The sequence below is a fragment of the Antennarius striatus genome, chromosome 11 (genome assembly GCF_040054535.1).
Source record: "Antennarius striatus isolate MH-2024 chromosome 11, ASM4005453v1, whole genome shotgun sequence".
Lineage (NCBI taxonomy): Eukaryota > Metazoa > Chordata > Actinopteri > Lophiiformes > Antennariidae > Antennarius > Antennarius striatus.
This window is the reverse complement of record NC_090786.1, coordinates 18,779,590-18,799,855: the sequence shown is the minus strand read 5'-3', so window position 1 is coordinate 18,799,855 and position 20,266 is coordinate 18,779,590. Positions and strand designations below refer to the sequence as shown.

The 20,266-nt window shown below is 43.6% G+C and overlaps 1 protein-coding gene and 1 long non-coding RNA gene across 6 annotated transcripts; both read right to left on the bottom strand.

Moving 5' to 3' along the window:
* Window positions 1–443: 443 nt before the first annotated feature.
* On the bottom strand, window positions 444–1,341 carry LOC137603866 (uncharacterized). Its single transcript, XR_011037334.1, has 4 exons — window positions 1,046–1,341; window positions 865–918; window positions 660–713; window positions 444–582 (listed from the first exon to the last, which is right to left on the bottom strand). It is a non-coding gene; the product is annotated as an uncharacterized lncRNA (long non-coding RNA).
* A 2,335-nt stretch (window positions 1,342–3,676) lies between these two features.
* On the bottom strand, window positions 3,677–18,518 carry mrpl2 (mitochondrial ribosomal protein L2). Of its 5 annotated transcripts, none has more exons than XM_068327403.1 (8): window positions 18,064–18,518; window positions 13,268–13,362; window positions 12,948–13,116; window positions 12,474–12,615; window positions 10,538–10,653; window positions 10,331–10,441; window positions 4,096–4,169; window positions 3,677–4,019 (listed from the first exon to the last, which is right to left on the bottom strand). In XM_068327403.1, the coding sequence occupies exons 2-8, from the start codon at window positions 13,340–13,342 to the stop codon at window positions 3,810–3,812; spliced, it is 897 nt and encodes a 298-aa protein (XP_068183504.1). In that variant the 5' UTR covers window positions 13,343–13,362; window positions 18,064–18,518; the 3' UTR covers window positions 3,677–3,809. The 5 variants fall into 5 exon arrangements, with proteins under 5 accessions (XP_068183504.1, XP_068183502.1, XP_068183506.1 ...); XM_068327401.1 differs by lacking the exon at window positions 18,064–18,518 and adding an exon at window positions 17,351–17,959; XM_068327405.1 differs by lacking the exon at window positions 18,064–18,518 and adding an exon at window positions 17,351–17,450 and having other exon boundaries at window positions 13,268–13,314.
* Between the last annotated feature and the right edge of the window lie 1,748 nt (window positions 18,519–20,266).

The window sequence follows — 20,266 nt, the reverse complement described above, 5'->3', positions numbered from 1 at the left end:
TGTTGTTCAAATAATGACTTGACAGCTTACCTTACTTTGAGATTCTACATCACTGTTTCAAACTAATTATATTATTGTCTCATGGTTCTCAAAATTTTGAGAACCATGACACAATAATAATTTAATAATGGTTATTTTGTTATTTTTGTTGTTGTGGATTTGTGTGTCCATAAATATCACATGACATTTGATAAATGCAGTTTAAACATTAAGCAAAATAAAACACTCATTTCCACATATCCCTCTGTCTCTAAAACATTTTTTACATACAAATTGAAAATTCTAACTTTAAACAGTAAGTATAGAGTCAGTCTACCATAAAAACATCCATACGAAGCACCGTTGTTCTTCCCTCTGCCTCTGCTCTACACCCTCATCTGTGACCAGATCGTGGCAGGTGCCACATTGATGTGCTGTATCTCTGTCTTCAGTCCAGTGAACACTGCACATGTGATGGGTTCATCTCCCATGTAAGTCTCTGTAGCCCTTCAGATGGTGTAGATAGTTTGGATCTGCATCCACCAGTCCGACCGAAAGGATCCTGGCCAGTAAATGCAGATCGTCTTCGCTGAGATCCTTCTGCTGAGGAGATGAATGTACAGTGATTAATCTGAGTTATTGGAAAGTATTCCAGTGTTTAACTTTGGATTATTACTCACTTTTTTGTTGTTGGATGATGATTCAGGTAATTGTGATTTTTGAGATTTGTTTTTCTGTCAAAAATAATAGAAAATAATTTTATTTCACCTTTCACTACCCTAGTCACCTACTCTGTCAGCGGAATGACCATTATTTTCTTTTATCTATAGATTCACGTTTTATTTTTTGCTTTAAACAAAACTAACACTGAAGAGGATAACTCACATCTTGGAGTCCATTGGAAAGCCACATTATAGTAAAGAGTAGAACAACAATGATCTGAGGACATTCAAATAAAACAGCAGTCAGTATAATCAACTATAGGTACATTCCTTGTTGACGAAACATTTATTCTTTATATTCACTGTTAAGAATCTACTCCATATATGAAGAGGTTTTCACTTACCGCCAGCAAATGCAACATGGTGTCTCTCGTTTGGGTTTAACCTGTTTGTGCCCAGATTTGTGACTGAGTGAAACAGATTCCTACTTTCAGACATGAGATCACAGTGTTTACGTCACAAGGGAAGAATTCACTCAGAGAACCAGTGGTACTGGTTAGACTGGATTTCAACAGACACACTACCTGAGGGATGTTTTCACCAGTCTGAACCCGCTATTGTTGTAGAAAGAGCTCTATTATTTTCTTTTCAATGTGTCTTTCTGTAACCTGTGCATAACTATAAAATCAGGGTAATGTCGAGCTCCTGAGCTGCAATGTAACATTCTATTTTAGTAGTGGAAAAATATCTCTGAAATCCATTTCTCCTAATAGAAGAACTCACAGAACCAACACCAAGAGCTGTACTACAATTTTCACTTGTATTACTGTATATCTGTATATAATACTGATTTATTGTTAGTGTACCCTGAGACAGCAGGTAATACAAAAATACACATATACAATTATGAAGACTGGGTGTTATTATTATTGTTGTTGTTATCATCATCATCATCAGTAGTAGTAGTATTCACTTTTAATTAAAAAAAATAAAATTGTAATCAACTGTATTAATCCCCACAGGGAAATTATTAGTCCATGGTGTGCCCCCACTGAGCAACTTAAAAATGGGATGGCACCTTGCTCAAGGGCGCCTCGGCAGTACTCAAGAGCTGAACTGGCATCTCCCCCTCTCAGTTCACACTTAAATTTTTTGCCTGACACAGGTCTTGAGCCGGTGGCTTCCAGTTCTCAGTCCAAGACTGAGTGGACTGAGCTACTGCTGCCCCCGTATTAGTAGTTGCAGTTGTAGTAGTAGTAGTAATAGTAGTAGCAGAGTTCATTTTAACTCAGGAAAGTAGTGCATGCCTGGGATGCACTTCAAAAAACATTTGTGCATCCCAAAAGTAATAACAGAATATACACTAGAATGCAAGAATATGCAAGAACGGAGTTTTGCAAATAGTACAATATAAAAACTAATCAATTTGAATAATTTTATTAAGTGTCCATCCATCCATCTTCAACCACTTATCTGGGGCTGGGTCGCGGAGGCAACAGTCTGAGCAGGGATGCCCATCCTTCCCTCTCCCCAGACATCTTCTCCAGCTCTTCCGGGGGGAGCCTGTGGCGTTCCCAGGCCAGCCGAGAGACATAGTCCCTCCAGCGTGTTCTTTGAGGTCTCCTCCCAGTAGGACATGCCCAGATCACCTCCCCGGGGAGGCGTCCAGGAGATATCCAGAACAGATGCCCGAGCCACCTCAGCTGGCTTCGCTCAAGGCAGAGGAGCAGCGGCTCTACTCCGAGCTCCTCGCTGGTGATTGACCTCTTCACCCTATCTCTAGGGGTGTGCCCAGCCACTCTACGGAGGAAACTCATTTCAGCTGCTTGTATCCAGGGTCTTGTTCTTTCAATCATGACCCAAAGCTCATGACCATAGGTGAGAGTAGGAATGTAGATTGACCGGTAAATCGAGAGCTTCCTCTTGCGACTGAACTCCTTCTTCACCATGACAGACCTATAGAGCGACCGCATCACGGCAGAAGCTGCACCGATCCGTCTGTCAATCTCACGTTCCATCCTTCCCTCACTCGTGAACAAGACCCCAAGATACTTGAACTCCTCCACTTGGGGCAGACTCTTCACTGACCTGAAGAGGACACACCACCCTTTTCTAGTCAAGAACCATGGCCTCGGATTTTATAGGTGCCGATCCTCATCCCACTCACATCCCACTCAGCTGCACACTGTCCCAGTGCACGCTGAAGGTCCAGGTTTGATGAGGACAACAGGACAACATTGTCTGCAAAAAGCAGATTAAATCTTTTGGTCCCCAAACTGGACTCCTTCCGGATCCTGGCTGCGCCTAGAAATTCTGTCCATAAAAATTATGAACCGCAGTATTGACCTGATAGGCAGCGCACCGCGCTTTTTCATCCATTTTTACAAATATGTGGCCCGCCGGTGATTTAAATCCCTGCCCGTTGATCCGAACCGCTAAAATGGTTCAGCTGGTGAATGAACCACTCAACTGTTTCATATATGAATAACCTACTTGAGTGATTCAAACGTCATGGTCACATGGTCACAGTTACATGGTTTTTCCATGTTTGAAACAGGCGCCGAAGCAATGGTTCAGAAAAAACACTACCGAGTTTGGGCCGTTGTTCTGTGTGCTGTGCCAAAGCAGACATTGCTACCGTTGCCTGTCCGGCATAATGGAACGGTTTGCCTTAGAGGACGTGTCACAGTCCAGCGGTCTTAGAGCAGATGATGTCTGTTGATGTGCGAAATTCAAGTTTGTTTGACCATCAAACCACCACAGCTTCAGGCGTGGTCAAACATAGCAGTAAATTAAGGTGGAAACTAAAAACTTGCCTTTGCTGTGTTTGTGCTGTGTGTGGAGATCAGTGTTAAGCTTCCTTTTAAGACCCAGCTCATAGGCTGCAACAAGAAATGGTGATGCACTCAAGTTACTGTACATAAAATAAGCTTGAGTGCATGGTTGACTCTAGATGTAAATATGTTTTGTTTTTTATATTGTTTGGTTACTTTCCATGTTTTCTCAAGCAGGTGTGTTCAATAAAATTTTGAATCTTCTGTATAAATGTCTCTTTTTATTCATGTTTCCAATCAAAAAAACAAAAACCCCCAAAACACTTCAGGTACTTAGGGGAGTGAATACAGGTTGATAATGAGAGGCCAGTCCCAAACATGTCCAGACTTGTGTTTACTGAGAGGAGATAGAGGGCATGTTGACATAACTCTTCATCCGAGGCAGCGGTTTAATCTTGCGTCCAAACCGTCCTCCCTTTCTCTGCCAAAGGCCGCTCGAAGGCCGTTTGCCAAGCCAGCGATTACGTCCTGCTTTGCCAATAATCCGTTTGTTGTGGTCGATGTTGGACACACGTCCCACTGTGACCATGCAGGTCTCCAGTACCTGTGGTTGTCAAGATCACAATGTAAACTTTAGCAGAGGAAGTGGTTTTAACTGAGGAAGTAGTCTCAATTCTCACCTCAACCTGCTGCTTTGAGGGAAGCTGCACAACCACTGCTCCGTTAGTTTTACGCAGCAGAACCCCGCTTGTACCTGAGTAGAAAAAGTACCACGTTACAATTTACTGAATAGACTAAATATTTTAAACCACCTATTACCTTGTTCCAAATGCAAATGACATCCAGATAACATGAGAGGCAACCACACATAATCTAAATATTTTCTTTTGTTAGTAGAAAATGGAATGTGGAAGTGAAATCGTTAGAAAACTTTTCTAAACCTTGTGAAGGTGCCTCATAATGGCAGTAAATTCGGACCAATGCAGTTTACAAAAGGAATAAAACTATTAAACGGGTAAAAGAAAAAGAAAGGCTTTCTAATAAGAGGTTTTAGAAGAGACCCCTGACTCATGACCTGATCATTAAAATCTTAATCCCGAAATATACTGGGATCCAGCGGCAGGAGGCTCAGACAGAGTGGATGTGATCACTTTTGTTCTGGTTCAGCGAGGCAATAACACTACTGCAATGGTGTGTGTCTGTTTGTGTGTGTGTGTGTCTCTGTGTGTGTGTGTGTGTGTGAGAGAGAGAAGATATGAAAGCAGGCAAATCTTTAAAATCGTCAGTAAAATCTGAAACGGATCACAAGCTCACAAGAACACATCTTCAACGTACGCTAATCACAAATGAGATTACTGTCAAAAAAAGATGATGACATTCCACAACAGTTTAATGTTAACCATTACTGAACGAGAACACCAGAACATCATAGACAGTAATGGAACTGTGGAGTTCTACAATAACCAATCCAAAAACCAGATCCACCGGATCACAACACAATGTTCCCAATTCCCTGAAGTGCTCACTGGGTAGATGAGTGCACATGACCAGCAGAGGTCATTAGACTCCTGTAGAGGTGCTCCATTACAGCTTTATTTAGAAAAGGAGGGTGTTCCACATGATGGAAGTGCAGGCTCAGCAGTGTGGGTTTTAAAATGCATAATTAATTTCCACAGCAGTGTTCATTTCAACACGGGTGTTGTGTACAAGACACAACGTCACTCATCAGGGAGAGTTCACATCACTGACAGCCTCCTACCATCACACAAGATGAGACAAGTAATCGTAATACCTGAATAACATGCATCACATTCACTACTGCATGTGTTAACCAGGGATGAGCGAGTACACCACTATCTGTATCTGTTCAACCATCTAAATTATCTGTATCCGTATCTGTACTCCGAATGGGCGGGACTTAACCCAGAAGTGGGTGTAATTTGACCGGAAATGGGTGGGGCTTAAACCTGTACGTTATTACGTCCTGCTTCAAAGTAGTGATGTATTGTAATTGCCCGTGTTCATTCGTTTGTTCGTTCATCCTTCCGATCGTATGTCTACCAAATATCTTCGCAACCGTTGCAGATAGCAAGATGAAACAAGAAACACATTACTCAGGCGACAAAGGGAATGAAAATGGATGAACTGGATAAGATAAAAAGACGAGGGAGAAGGCCAGTGTGAGTAAGACCATATATAAAAGCTAGTGCTTTGATCAATGACAGTAGGTCAGACCACTAGCTTTGATTTTTGATCTATGCAAGTAGGTCAGGCTAAAATTTGAATTCAGGGTTGTCCCAGGATGTTGCAGTCTGTGACTGCATTGGTTCTAGTTTTAAGTCTGAAATTGACATGGATTGATCAGAAGTCACTATATTTCTTGGTTTTTGTTAAAACTATTTACTGAACAGCCTCGAAATTGAGATTCAAATCAATGTTTTTGATCACAAAAGGCAACTATTTACAGAACAAGTTTTTATGAACTTAGAACATGAATATTCTTAAGTGTATGAAGGTAAATTTACAGAAGAGCCTCAGAATTGAGATTCAATGCTTCTGATCACAATAGCAAAGGAACTATTTACAGAACAAGTTATTTATGAACTATTTATCAACATGAAGTGCATTAATGAATAAAATGCATGCAATAGGAAATTATGATTATCAAGAGCCCTGCTTCCATTTCCAACCTCCTGTTTTTGTGAAGCATGATTTTCTGCAGTGACCGTAAAGAAAACCAAACTGCGAAGTAGACCAAACGTCCTGAACACACTTCAGGTGTCATTGTCTCCCGTTACCCCTGGATCAGCAGTCCCTATCTACTAATTCTCATTATTGTAATTATTATTATGTGATTGACTTGTTCACCCTTTTATTGGAATTGATCAGTATTTCTCCTATGTTGAATGCACTGATTGTAAGTCGCTATATTTCAAAATAAACCTCATCAGTGCAGTCACTTTAATCAAGTTTTCAATATAATTATTTCTCCCCTCCTTGAGTCGTCACCTTATCGTGGTGGAGGGGTTTGTGTGTCCCAATGATCCTAGGAGCTAAGTTGTCTGGGGCTTTCTGCCCCTGGTAGGGTCACCCATGGCAAACAGGTCCTAGGTGAGGGACCGGACAAAGGACGGCTCATAGACCCCCTAATGATGAACAAAAACAATGGACCACGTTTTCCCTTGCCCGGACGCGGGTCACCGGGGCCCCCCTCTGGAGCCAGGTCTGGAGGTGGGGTTTGAAGGCGAGCGCCTGGTGGCCAGGCCTGCACCCATGGGGCCCAGTCGGGCGCAGCCGAAAGGACAATGTGGGTCCCCCCTTCCCATGGGCTCACCACCTGTGGGAGGGGCCATAGGGGTCGGGTACACTGTGACCTGGGCGGTGGCCGAAGGCAGGGACCTTGGCGATCCGACCACCGGCTACAGAAGCTGGCTCTTGGGACGTGGAATGTCACCTCTCTGAAAGAGAAGGAGCCCGAGCTGGTGTGTGAGGTGGAGAAATTCTGATTAGATATAGTCGGGCCCACCTCCACACACAGCTTGGGCTCTGGTACCAGTCCTCTCGAGAGGGGTTGGACTCTCTTCCACTCTGGAGTTGCCATGGTGAGAGACGCCGAGCAAGTGTGGGTATACTTATGGCCCCCCGGCTTCGCGCCTGTACATTGGGGTTCACCCAGGTGGACGAGAGGGTAGCCTCCCTCCGCCTTCGGGTGGGGGGACGGGTCCTGACTGTTGTTTGTACTTATGCACCAAACAAAATGACAGTGACCAATGACCAAATGACAGTGAGACCTGGAAGGGCTTGATTGGGAGGAACGGCCCCCCCGAACAGAACCCGAGTGGTGTTCTGTTATTAGACTTCTGTGCTCGTCACAAACTGTCCGTAACGACCACCATGTCCAAACATAAGGGTGTCCATACGTACACTTGGCACCAGGACACCCTAGGCCGCAGTTCGATGATCGACTTTGTGGTCGTGTCATCGGACTTGCGGCTGCATGTCTTGGACACTCGGGTGAACAGAGGGGCGGAGCTGTCAACCGATCACCACCTGGTGGTGTGTTGGCTCCGATGGTGGGGGAAGATGCCGGTCCGACCTGGTAGACCCAAACGTATTGTCAGGGTCTGCTGGGAACGCCTAGCGGAATCCCCTGTCAGAAGGAGTTACAACTCCCACCTCCGGCAGAGCTTCACCCACGTCCCGGGGGAGGCGGGGAACATTGAGTCTGAGTGGACTATGTTCCGCGCCTCCATTGTCGAGGCGGCCGACCGCAGCTGTGGCCGTAAGGTGGTCGGTGCCTGTCGTGGCGGCAACCCCAGAACCCGTTGGTGGACATCGGCGGTAAGGGATGCCGTCAAGCTGAAGAAGGAGTCCTATCGGGCCTTTTTGGCCTGTGGGACTCCTGAGGCAGCTGATGGGTACTGGCTGGCCAAGCGGAATGCAAACTGCTGACCTCAACTCGGGACGTTGTGACTCGGTGGGAAGAATACTTCGAAAACCTCCTCAATTCCACCGACACGCCTTCCCATGAGGAAGCAGAGTCTGGGTTCTCTGAGGCGGGCTGTCCTATCTCTGGGGTTGAGGTCACTGAGGTAGTTAAAAAGCTCCTCTGTGGCAGGGCCCCGGGGGTGGATGAGATCCGCCCAGAGTTCCTAAAGGCTCTAGATGTTGTAGGGCTGTCCTAGTTGACACGCCTCTGCAACATCGCGTGGACATCGGGGACAGTGCCTCTGGATTGGCAGACTGGGGTGGTGGTCCCCCTTTTTAAGAAGGAGGACCGGAGGGTGTTTTCCATTTACAGGGGGATAACACTCCCCAGCCTCCCTGGCAAGGTCTATTCAGGGGTTGTGGAGAGGAGGATCTGGGAAGTCGAATCTCGGATTCAGGAGGAGCAGTGTGGTTTTCGTCCTGGCCGTGGAACAATGGACCAGCTTTACACCCTCCGCAGGGTCCTTGAGGGGGCATGGGAGTTCGCCCAACCAGTCTACATGTGTTTTGTGGACTTAGAGAAGACGTTCGACCGTGTTCCTCTGGGGGTACTGTCGGGGGTGCTTCGGGAGTATGAGGTACCGAACCCCTTGATAAGGGCTGTTCGGTCCCTTTACGACCGATGTCAGAGTTTGGTCCACATTGCCGGCAGTAAATCGGATCCCTTTCCAGTGAGGGTTGGACTCTCCGCCAAGGCTGCCCTTTGTCACCGATTCTGTTCATTACTTTTATGGACAGAATTTCTAGGCACAGCCAAGGCATTGAGGGTGTCCGGCTTGGTGGCCTCAGTATTGTGTCTCTGCTTTTTGCAGATGACGTGGTGCTGTTGGCTTCATCAAGCCGTGATCTCCAACTCTCACTGGAGCGGTTCGCAGCCGAGTGTGAAACGGCTGGGATGAGAATCAGCACCTCCAAATCTGAGACCATGGTCCTCAGTCTGAAAAGGGTGGAGTGCCCTCTCTGGGTTGGGGATGAGATCCTGCTCCAAGTGGAGGAGTTCAAGTATCTTGGGGTCTCGTTCACGAGTGAGGGTACGATGCATGGAGTGGGAGATAGACAGGCGGATCGGTGCAGCGTCTGCAGTGATGCGGACTCTGTATCGGTTTGTCGTGGTGAAGAAGGAGCTGAGCCGAAAGGCAAATGTCTCGATTTACCGGTTGATCTACATTCCTGCCCACACCTATGGTCATGAGCTGTGGGTCGTGACCGAAAGAACGAGATCCCGGATAAAATCGGCCGAAATGAGTTTCCTCCGCAGGGTGTCCAGGCTCTCCCTTAGAGATAGGGTGAGAAGTTCGGTCATCCGGGAGGGACTCAGAGTCGAGACGCTGCTCCTCCGCATAAAGAGGAGCCAGATGAGGTGGCTCGGGCATCTGGTTAGGATGCCTCCTGGACGCCTCCCTGGTGAGGTGTTCCGGGCATGTCCTACCGGGAGGAGGCCCCGGGGATGACCCAGGAGACGCTGGAGACTATGTCTCCCGGCTGGCCTGGGAACGCCTTGGGATAATTCCAGGAGAATAAGATTCTCCCGGAGGAGCTGGACGAAGTGGCTAGGGAGAGGGAAGTCTGGGCTTCCCTGCTTAAGCTGCTGCCCCCACGACCCGACCCCGGATAAACGGAAGGAAAATGGATGGATGGATGGATGGATGGATGGACAATTATTTCTTTTACAGAAATGTTATCAGTTTATGACAAAAAGGTTGTTTATTGTCTGTTTATGGCTGCATTTGACATCAGACCACTGCAGATGATTTATTATGAGACTACAACTGTCCTGCCTTCATTAACGATTATCAAGCAAATGATGGCCGGTCTGTGAAAATATTGTCTTAGATGAAACCGGTCCTTTGTGAAAAAAAGGTTGGTGACTGCTGGTTATGAGGATTTTCCTTCAGCACGAGCACCAGTTTTGACGAGTTTTACTTGAATCGTGCTCATACTCGTCAAAAATGCTTTATCCGTACCGGATACTTGTCTGAAACGAGTACCCGGCTCAACCTTAGTGTTAACTATCAATCCTGACAGTTTTTACAATAAATAAAAATGGTTAGATAGATAGATAGATACTTTATTAATCCCGGAGGAAATTGCATATATCCACTGCTCAGGCATTAAATAACAAATAATACTGGATAAATACCAGGAGAAAAGGAAACATTGACATCACAGGACATACCAGAAGACATACATTACACTAACAGACAGACACATGCAGCACTAACAGGACTTATATACTAAACTATAACTAAAATATAAACAGTATAAAATTTAAAAATATTACAGTATTAAAATATAAACAGTATAAAATAAAATCTAAACAGTATAAAATTGAATTAAAATAGTAAGTTAGTAGAGTTTTAATACAAAAAGCTTGGAGAGATGAGATGACAGGAGAAAACGGCTGATCAGCACTTCCAAATACATTACCTGCTGCACGAATGTACTCTGATCCCTTCCCTGGTCGTATCTCCAGGTTGTTCAACAGCGTCCCCATAGGCAGTGCTCCCAGTGGGTATGAATCGCCCTCATTGGCTGCGACTGAAAAATAAATCACGTAGAACTTTGTGTTGAACTTCAGCTTTTACCAAAACTGACCAACTGTTAGCTAGCATTGTGTGGAGGGAAGGTTCCCACCTGCCATGCGTCCAATAACTCCAGATGTTTTAATGATGTTTCCAGCCTCCATTTTCTCCGTAGCGATAATCCACCTTTTCCGGTTGCCTCCGGCTATGAGAGCAATGTCAGCTGACCTGTGTGAACAGCACAGATCATCATGACCAGTCATTTGCTCCAGGATTCTCAATGACTCAATTTCACAATGTTTGCCTTTCGTCACGTTTCCATTTCTGATGTCATTCTCTGGAAAGAGACAAACTTCACTGATAGATTAGAATTCTTGTGAAGCAAATCCTAAATCCAAAAAATTAGACATGCACTCCTGTTGGCTGATACATTCATTAAATTACAACACAGACATTCAAAATTAAGTGGATGAATCTGCACTCTAAACAATGACATTTATGTATCTATTAATAAGTTGATTTATGATGTGTCATAACAGCTTATTAAATGAGCTGTAGTCAACAATACCAAGACCTTTCTCATCATCTCCAGTAGGTCTGTCCATCCACTGTGGAGCTGGTGAAAACCAGCACTACTGGCTCAGGATTAATACATTTATTACATGGGGACAGTCATGTAGTACTGTGTAGTACCGTGTAGTGCCTTGTAATACTGTTTATACAATTTCCTCCGGGATTAATAAAGTATCTATCTATCTGTCTATCTAGTACAGTAGTTACAGTGTAGTACTGTAACAACTGTAAGAACTATTTACAGAACATGCTACTCTCAATCAAGGTGGTTTAAAATCAGTATAGGGAGGGTTCGTAAATATTTACATTAGCGTAAATAATAAGATAAATAGATCACGATCTCAGACTCCTCAATCGTGTGTGGTTCCTGGAACGCATTAACGGCAAAGAACATATATATACACACACACACACACACACACACACACACACACACACACACACACACACACACACACACACACACACACACACACACACAAGCAGGTATCCGTGGGAATTCCATGAGAAAACAATAATATCAGACTTCATACAAAACATATGAAAAGAATATCTAGCTTGTTCTATGGAGCTAACGCTACACTAACGTGGAGAGCTGCAGCTAAACAATAGTCAACTGATGCTTGCTGAGCTTTTGCTGCAACACAACATGAGACACGCTGATGTCATTTATGCTAGCGCATATTCCTACTAGATTACTTTACTACCTGAACAGTGATTTCTACATTTTACGTGAATGATGAATGAATAAATAAACTGTATGATTCATGAAAAAAGAAACAGACGTGACTAGTTGGGTGTGTGACAGTGTGAGGTTTTCAAGTGAGCTTACTCAAATACAGTATATAGGTGGTGAGATATACAGTATATATATAGGGGGAACCTGTGGAAATTCCACAATAAAACAATAATATCAGACTTTGTTTGCTTTTTTTTCTTCGCTGTCACAAAAAAACAAACCGCTGTGTCCGACGAAGCCATAATGGCTCCGTGTGTGTGGGACGGACAAACGCGAAGATGAAGGCCGCCTCATCGTTATGGTCAGGCCAAGTGGGTAGACGCCGGCTTTGTGAGTTCGGTCCTGCTGAATAAAGCACCGGTGTTCCCTCACGACAACGTGAAGTCTGTCACAATCAAAGGATACGAACCTACGTTTGACGAAGCCAAAACGACTCTGTAATTGAGAGACACGGACAAATGTGCAGTCCGTAGCTAACTCGGCTAGTGCCCGAACATCAGGGTAGACGCCGGAAGCGTGACAGCGTGAGGTTTTCAAGTGAGCTTATTCAAATATATAGGTGGGACATATACTGTGTGTATGTACTGTTTATTATATATACAAACACAAACACACAAACACAGTGTGTGTAGAGTGAACTGCTAATTTCCCTACGGGGATCACTAGAGTTAAAATTAAAATAAAATAAACGTTAAGTGTGCGTGTTTACAGTCCTGTGTTGGAGGGCTGGTCTCACCTGCATGGGTCGTATCGCACTTTGACAACTTTCTCTTCAAAAGGCTGGTTCTCTTTGCCCTCTTCATAGCGAAGTCGATGAAAGTCTATCCATCTGTACTTTTGTTTGTGGCCCCCACCGATGCCATGTGTCCGAATCTTTCCTGCGTAGCAGAAAAAGAACAATGTGCAGGATTGCTAATGGAAAGGCAAATAAGGTCTACGTCATAGAGACCATAGATCTAACATCTACAGTATACGCTTCCTTTGGCGGGGGTTGACCATCCGGGTTGGATAATACCAGGTCTGAACAGGCTCTTAGATCCTGGCCTCGACTGAAGGAACACTATTGACCACAAGTTTAGCTTCTATTTTATTTATTATTTATTATTATTTAATATTTGAAATCCAGACCTACATGACTGTGACCTCATCCTCATGTAGCTTGTAAAAACAGAACCATTTACCCTCTTCTTTCACACACTACACTCTTCACCTGTGTGATCTCTGCCTCCTGTCTTTTTCATTCCCATCGGTTTGACGGTGTACTTCTCCATCTGCTTCCATAATGTCCTGTTTTGTTCCATCAAGGCTGTGGTGAGGAAGCCTCTGCACTGGGTACCTCCTCTGGGCAGAACAGTTCCTGTCTTTATCTGCACAACTGCCTGTTAAAACACACACACACACACACACACACACACACACACACACACACACACACACAAATGTAATATTACCACTCAGAGGTTAATTGTAATGATGATGATGACGATGATGATGATGTCTCCCCTGCAGTGAGGTCTCATGGATCCTTACCTGAGAGAAGAGCAGAGGAGTCTGGGCTCGAGTCAGGGAGCGCAGAGCTGTAGTTAGAAATGACAGTGACATCATACTAAGTTCTCCTGACTGAGCTGAAAAGGAAGGGAACAGCAGCTTAATTTGATTTATTCCATTTATTCTGATCAAGAACTGTGTACAAGTACATTATTCTTCAAGAAGAGTAAAAGATGCTCCTTTAATATTTTGGAGGGAGCAACAGACATTGTGTCATAGTACATTAACATAGAGGGGTAGAGTTATGGGACCGCCACCAATATGTAGCCAAAATAGGGCAGATTCAGCCTCCTCCAAACAAACAGGTATCTGTGAGAAATTATATCCAGATGAAAAATACATCTAGATATGCCAGTCTCGAAAACCACATATCTGTTAATAACACACAAACTACTGATGATACATTCGTAGGAAGAGAAAGAAGAGGAAGCCAAGAGTATAGAACTGAGAATAGGGACGTTGAATGATTGAACTATGACAGGAAAAGGTAGAGTTGGTTGACATGATGCAGAGGACGAAGGTAGACATACTGTGTGTCCAGGAGACCAGGTGGAAAGGTTGCAAGCGGGGCTTTGAATCAGAATTTTTTGCCAATCGGTTCGTTCCGAACAGAAACGGAATAATGTTTCCAGTTTTTGCGTTTCACCCATAAACTGACGTTCCTGAACCAATTAGAACAAAAAATAAACTTCCTGAACCGGTTAATAACGGTCCTTCTAAATATAAATATGTAGGTGCCGTATTTTGCGCACAATAAGACGTGCTTAAAAGCCTTAAAATTTCTCAAAAATCAACGCTGCGCCTTTTAACATTAAGCGTCTTGTGTGTACACTAAGTTCCAAAATCTATAAAAATGTTTTTGTGTGACTTTAGTCAGCGATCCGCCGATCGAACATTGTCCACCAACATAGGACGTCACTACCTACGCCGGCAGCGATGAATTACAGAATATGAGGTGAGGCTACGTCCGGCACACCTCCGGTAGGTACCGGTATAGGGAATATGCAGGTACTGTACCGCAGGTATGCTGTTAACCACATTTCTTTGGCTGCAGACCCCCAACAATGGCGTCAGCGAAGAGACACGTTTACGGCGCAACATGTAAACTCCAGGCTATCAGTTCCGGTTGTTCCGGTTCACGTAAAGAAACCGGGTGGCTTTTTTCACGCTTCGCCAACTCTCTTGATCTGTGACTCCATGCCCCCGCACACCACCGCTTCTGTCAAAAACCACGTCAAGCGGCTGAATTCGGAGCTTGTCATCATCCTGGAGGATTAACGAAAGAACTCCAACCGCTGGACATCGGTGTAAACAGAGCCTTTAAAGTTAGAAGCTGCGTGCGTCTTGGAGCGATGGATGAGAGACGTGAACACACGTTTACCAGGACTGGAGGCAGTGCCGTGCGTGTTACACTGCGAGTTAAACCCCCACAATATGCGCGTGGATTGCGTATGCTTGGACTAACATGTCTGCTTCGACTTTTGTCCGATGTTTCGCTAAAGCCGGCATCATTACCAGACAGCCACCTGGAAACCAGACAGTCAGCGATAGTGAAACTACCGAGATATTCAATGCAGACCGAGGATGAGGACTTCGAAGGATTTAGCACAGATTTATCAAAAAATAATGAAATAAAAACATATTTAAAAAATAATGTCGGTGTATTTTTTAAAATTTAAATACGTAGTACAACACAGTCCAACCACAGTCAGCTTTTGGCTTCCGTTAGTAAGCATGCACCGAACAATAAGGTGCGCCGTGTGTCCGGTTAAAGTACAGAAATAAACGCCGTAATTTAGACTGTGCCTCTTTGTACAATGAGCCGAATGGTAAGCAAAATACGGTAACTTAAGGACTTTTAAATTTAATTGACAACTAAAGCAATTAGTTTATGTACTATAATTATAGATATGTCCCTACCCTACAGTAAACAGTACCACAGCACTACACCACTGCTTTATGAGTTATATCACTGTACTTGAGGCTTATGCCTCCTACTTAGACACTACATGAAATAAGACAAAGATAACTTCCACCATGTCATTTATTGCTGAACAACAGATCTTCATTGCCCTGTTCTTAACTGCTGTTGATAGCCGCTACTTCTCTCCGCTCTCATCCCGCGTCCAGTGAATGACAGGAAATGAAGCATGAGGTCAAATTTTTTTCAAGAACGAAACCCCCCCCCCGGTATTAACCGGTTTACAATTACTTTTTGTTCCGATTCTGTTCCGGAACATTAAAAAATATAAAGTTTTCGGTTTCGTTCCAGCCAAAATACCGAAAGTTTCCAGTTTTCGTTCCATGAACCGTTTCAAAGCTCTGGTTGCAAGGTTAGAAGTTTAGGAGCAGGGTTCAAGTTGCTCTATCATGGTGTAGATAGGCGGAGACATGGAGTAGGAGTTATCTTGAAGGAAGAGATTTTTAGGAATGTCCTGGAGGTTAAAAAAAAGTGTCAGATAGAGTGATGAGTCTGAAGCTAGAAATTGAAGGTGTGATATGTTGTTCAGGTGTGATGTGTGATAGAAAAGTTTCAGCTAAAATAAAAGGAAATGGTTACAAAACTGTGGTGAGACCAGCGATGTTGTTTGGTCTAGAGACCAAACAACATCGCTGAGGAAAAAGACAGGAGACAGAGCTGGCGGTAGCAGAGATGAAGATGCTGAGGTTCCCTTTGGGAGTGCCCAGGATGGATAGGATCAGGAATGAGTACATCAAGGGGAAAACACATGTTAGAGGTTTTGGTCAGAGAGGCCAGACTGAGATGGTGTGGACAGGGGGGAGATAGTGAATATATTGGTAGAAAGATGCTGAGTTTTGAAGTGCCAAGCAGGAGGCCTAGAGGAAGACCAAAGAGGAGGTTTATGGATATAGTGAAAGAGAACATGAAGGTAGTTGGTGTAAGAGAAGAGGATGAAGAAGACAGGATTAGATGGAGGCAACTGATTCGCTGTGGTGACCTCTGATGGGAAAAGCCAAAAGGAAAAGAAGAAATTACAGATGATACATTAGTGATTATAAATACTGGGAGACGTTCAAGCTCAAGCTCTCAAACAGCTGGTTAATAGTACATTTTACAAACGAAGATAAATTACAATAGGCTAAATAATTACCTTCAACTGTACATGAAGGGATTTCCAGAAGTTCTGGGTTGAAGTAGATGTTCAGTCGTTTTTACATATATGCTGTATCACACAGAGTTACCTTTAACTATTGTTCTAATAAATTCAATTTAAATATTGTTCTCATAAATTTAACTGTCGTCTTCAGGTTGATTGGCCGTTCCAAATTGCCCGTAGGAATGAGTGTGTGTGTGCATGGTTGTAAGTCTTTGTGTGTGGCTCCGCGGTGCATTTGCGTCGTGCCCGGAGTGTCCCCCGCCTCACGCCCTGTGCCGGTGAGATGGGCTACGGCTCCCCGTAACCCGCTGCGGCGGATGTAGCTGTGGTATTCTGAAGATGGCTGACATAACAAAATGACAGACTATAGCGTGCTATTGCTAGCTTCACGAGCTATCAAGTAAATCCGGTTCAATAACTGGATTCAACTGGTCTGCTGTGTCAAGTGTTGGAAACAGTAAAACGTATGATATAACTAGGAAACAGGCAGTTAAAGACTGCAAAATCCCGCAACACTCCTGAATTATGACAGTTTTTCTGACCTACTTTCATAGGCCAGGGTCATTTAACAAAAGACCCCTGATCCAACTACTGTATAGACCAGTGCATATGGAGAAGGCCAGTGTGATTAAGACCCTAGATCAAAGCTTTGATCTAAGGTCATACTCACACTGGCGTTCTCCCTCGTCTTTCTATCATAGCCGGTTATTGAGTATACAAAAGTTTAAATTTGACCGTAATCTACTTTTCCTCGAAGATAGGGTCATCATCTCACTTTCATCCACTTTGCCTCCCGAGCAATGAGCTTCTTGTTTCATCTTTCTATCTGCAACGGTTGCGAAGATATTTGGTGGACAAACGAACGAACTAACACACGAATATTGGCAATCGCAATACATCACCGCTTTGAAGAGGGATTTAATAAAAGAAATGACATCAATCCGACCTTTATCATGAATTTATGTCATCCCGTGCTCCCTCCTGATGTCCTTCAGCCTTGAAGGCTTCGTCGCGGCATGATGACGTAAAAAAAGGCTGTGGTCGCACGTTAACTCTCTCACCATCTTGACTGTAGCCTGATTTGGCTTGTTACCGGGATGGCCGAGTAAGTGGTCATGTACTGCCGAGCCGTGCAATATAAAGAAGAAAAACATTCATTCATTCAAACAGTAAAACAAAAACAAACTGTTTGGAACGATCTCTCTGAAACTTTTATTACGTTTAACACAAAAGAGGCTCTGTTAAAAGGAATGAACGGTCAAATGTCGAACCACGACAACACAAGACCATTGAAAACCCCCAAAGTGAAGCTAATGCTATCTGGCGGGGGAACCCGCTCTTCGACAACTGCCGTGATAATGCGACTGCCTCACTGTCGGTAAAGGAGGAACGGAAACACGACCTGCCACCCCTTTCCCCCAGTCAGTCTCCGGCTGCAGAGAAAGTGATGCGTTCCCAGGTAGAAGACGTAGATGTTGGTTCTTTGACAAAGCTACTAAATGAGACAACGGATGCGCTAGCGGTTCAGCTTGCTGGAATAAAAAACAAACACAAAAAAAACCTGTCGACTTTGCTTGCGAGGACATAAAAGATGTTAAAAAAGAATGGAAACTTTAGAAAACAAAGGTGACTGAAAAAGAGGGTCGCATGGATACGAACCAGCAAAGGATCTGACTTGGACAGGTATTCCGGTCGAGGGAATCTCAGACTCCTCGGTGTTAAAAACGGAAAAAGATGTCCTTAAGATTGCTATGGAGATCTGCCAAGTTGTTTTGCCCGTACGTATTCACGACAAAACATCCTAACAACGACATATGCAGGCCGATCGTCATTCAGTTTCCGATTCATCAGAGATAGCCTGCAGAAATCATCCGAGACAACCCCATCAAAGGAAGAATGCCCACTACGTTGGATGTTGCGGATTCGTCAACGGATCGGAAATGTTTCCGTCTTAAAGAACAGAGGAACGAACTATAGTTGGTTACGTGGTATTGGTGTTCACGTTGGTTAATAAATGGCACCATTTTACGACACCTTAACTGTTGTCAATTTAAAACAAGTTGAGGAAAAATAGTTTTTTAGGCTAAGGGTGTTCTCTTTTTGTTCTTCCATACCTTCTTTTTTTATATGTAAGCTAAGCATCTAGATACTTCTTTGAGCCTTAATATTGGTTAGTTTATTTTTTACCAAAACTTGACTTATTTTAAAAATGCTCAGTTCCTTAATGAAGGAGATTACACAAATACCATAAATACGCTTCTTACTCTATTAAAAAAGACCGTATTTGTTCAACTTTTTGTATTTATAGTGTCATGTCATTTTTCATTGTTGCCTTAATGCCAGGGGTGTGAGACAAATTTGTAAATGCAAAGCCCATCCTTACATTGTATGCCAAAAAGCCTGTTTATCCAGTATTATTTGTTATGTAATGCCTGAGCAGTGGATATATACAATTTCCTCCGGGATTAATAAAGTATCTATCTATCTATCTATCTATCTATCTATCTATCTATCTATCTATCTATCTATCTATCTATCTATCTATCTATCTATCTAGGGGTGTTTTCTGTTTTTTTTCTTTGTTTTTGTTTTTTTTTCTCCAAGAAAGGCATTCTGTAGCTGCTGATGTACACTCCTAGAAGTCCCAAAGGGGGAATGATGCCTGATATTCTGATGGTTCAGAAAGGTCGCTGGGGTCCCAACTTTGAAAGGTGCTTTTAATGGTATTCTCTTCTTTGGGACACTCTATTCATTTTGTAGTTGAATATAATCACTCCATTTTATTATTGTTAATATTTATGGTTATAATTCCAAGCCAGAAAATGATCTGCTAAGTGACTCATTAGATGCAAAGCTAACTTTTTGGCTCTCTAAATACCCCAACTGAACTCTTAGCTGGAGGAAATTTTAATGCTACCATTAACTACTCAATAGACCTATGGCCCCAAGTTCCACATTCAAGCAATGTAAAAATGAAACCTTTTATTGAAAAATTTAATATTGTTGACATCTGTTCTTTAAAACACCACTTACTGATCGTTAAGTAATCTATATAGAATTGCAACTATCTGGACCTAATAATAACAGATTTACACATTGGATATGTTCACTCTTAGAACATCTCAAAGTTAAATCTGAAATTAAACGGTTGATGAACTTATTTTGGGAAAATGGAAAAAGAGAAAACACCTGTGGGTTGGGAACTTTTTAAATATTAGGCAAGTACATTTTATGATAATATGGGACTAAAATGGTTAAATGAAAGACAGCAGAACAAGAAAATCTAGTTGTTCAAATCTCTTCAACTTCCACCAGATGAGATACCGGAGGAGAAAAAAATCACAGCTTAGATACCTTCAACTTGATGAGATATAAAAAAAAATAGAGGAGGACAACAGAACTCTTATCTAAAGCAAAAAACCACAGATCTAAAGCAAAAACCATCTATCAGTGATGCAACTCAGTGTGGGAAATGTGCACACTAAATATGTCAACAGTTCTGAAATTGCTGAGGAACATTATTCTTCACAGAAATGTCAGTCAGTCAGTCAGTCATTTTCCAACCCGCTTAATCCGCTAACGCAGGTCGCGGGGTAGCCAGTGCCTATCCTGGCAGTCTCAGGGCGTGAGGCGGGGGACACTCCGGGCACGACGCCAGTGCACCGCGGAGCCACATAGAAACAAACAAATCATTCACTCACACACTCACTCCTATGGTCAATTTGGGACCGGCCAAACAACCTGAGGCGCATGCTTTTGGAGGTGGGAGGAAGCCGGAGAACCCGGAGAGAACCCACGCAGACACGGGGAGAGCATGCGAACTCCGCACAGAGCGGGACTCGAATCCGGGTCCGCCGTGTTG

What these genes read in the sequence shown, in the direction of transcription:
- mrpl2 (XM_068327403.1), bottom strand. Translation starts at nt 13,342, where the DNA reads ATGATGTCACTGTCATTTCTAACTACAGCTCTGCGCTCCCTGACTCGA. An exon ending in AGTTATTGGACGCATGGCAG is followed by an intron (nt 10,442 to 10,537) that starts GTGGGAACCTTC and finishes TTTATTTTTCAG; the next exon opens with TCGCAGCCAATGAGGGCGAT. An exon ending in CCTCAAAGCAGCAGGTTGAG is followed by an intron (nt 4,020 to 4,095) that starts GTGAGAATTGAG and finishes TGACAACCACAG; the next exon opens with GTACTGGAGACCTGCATGGT.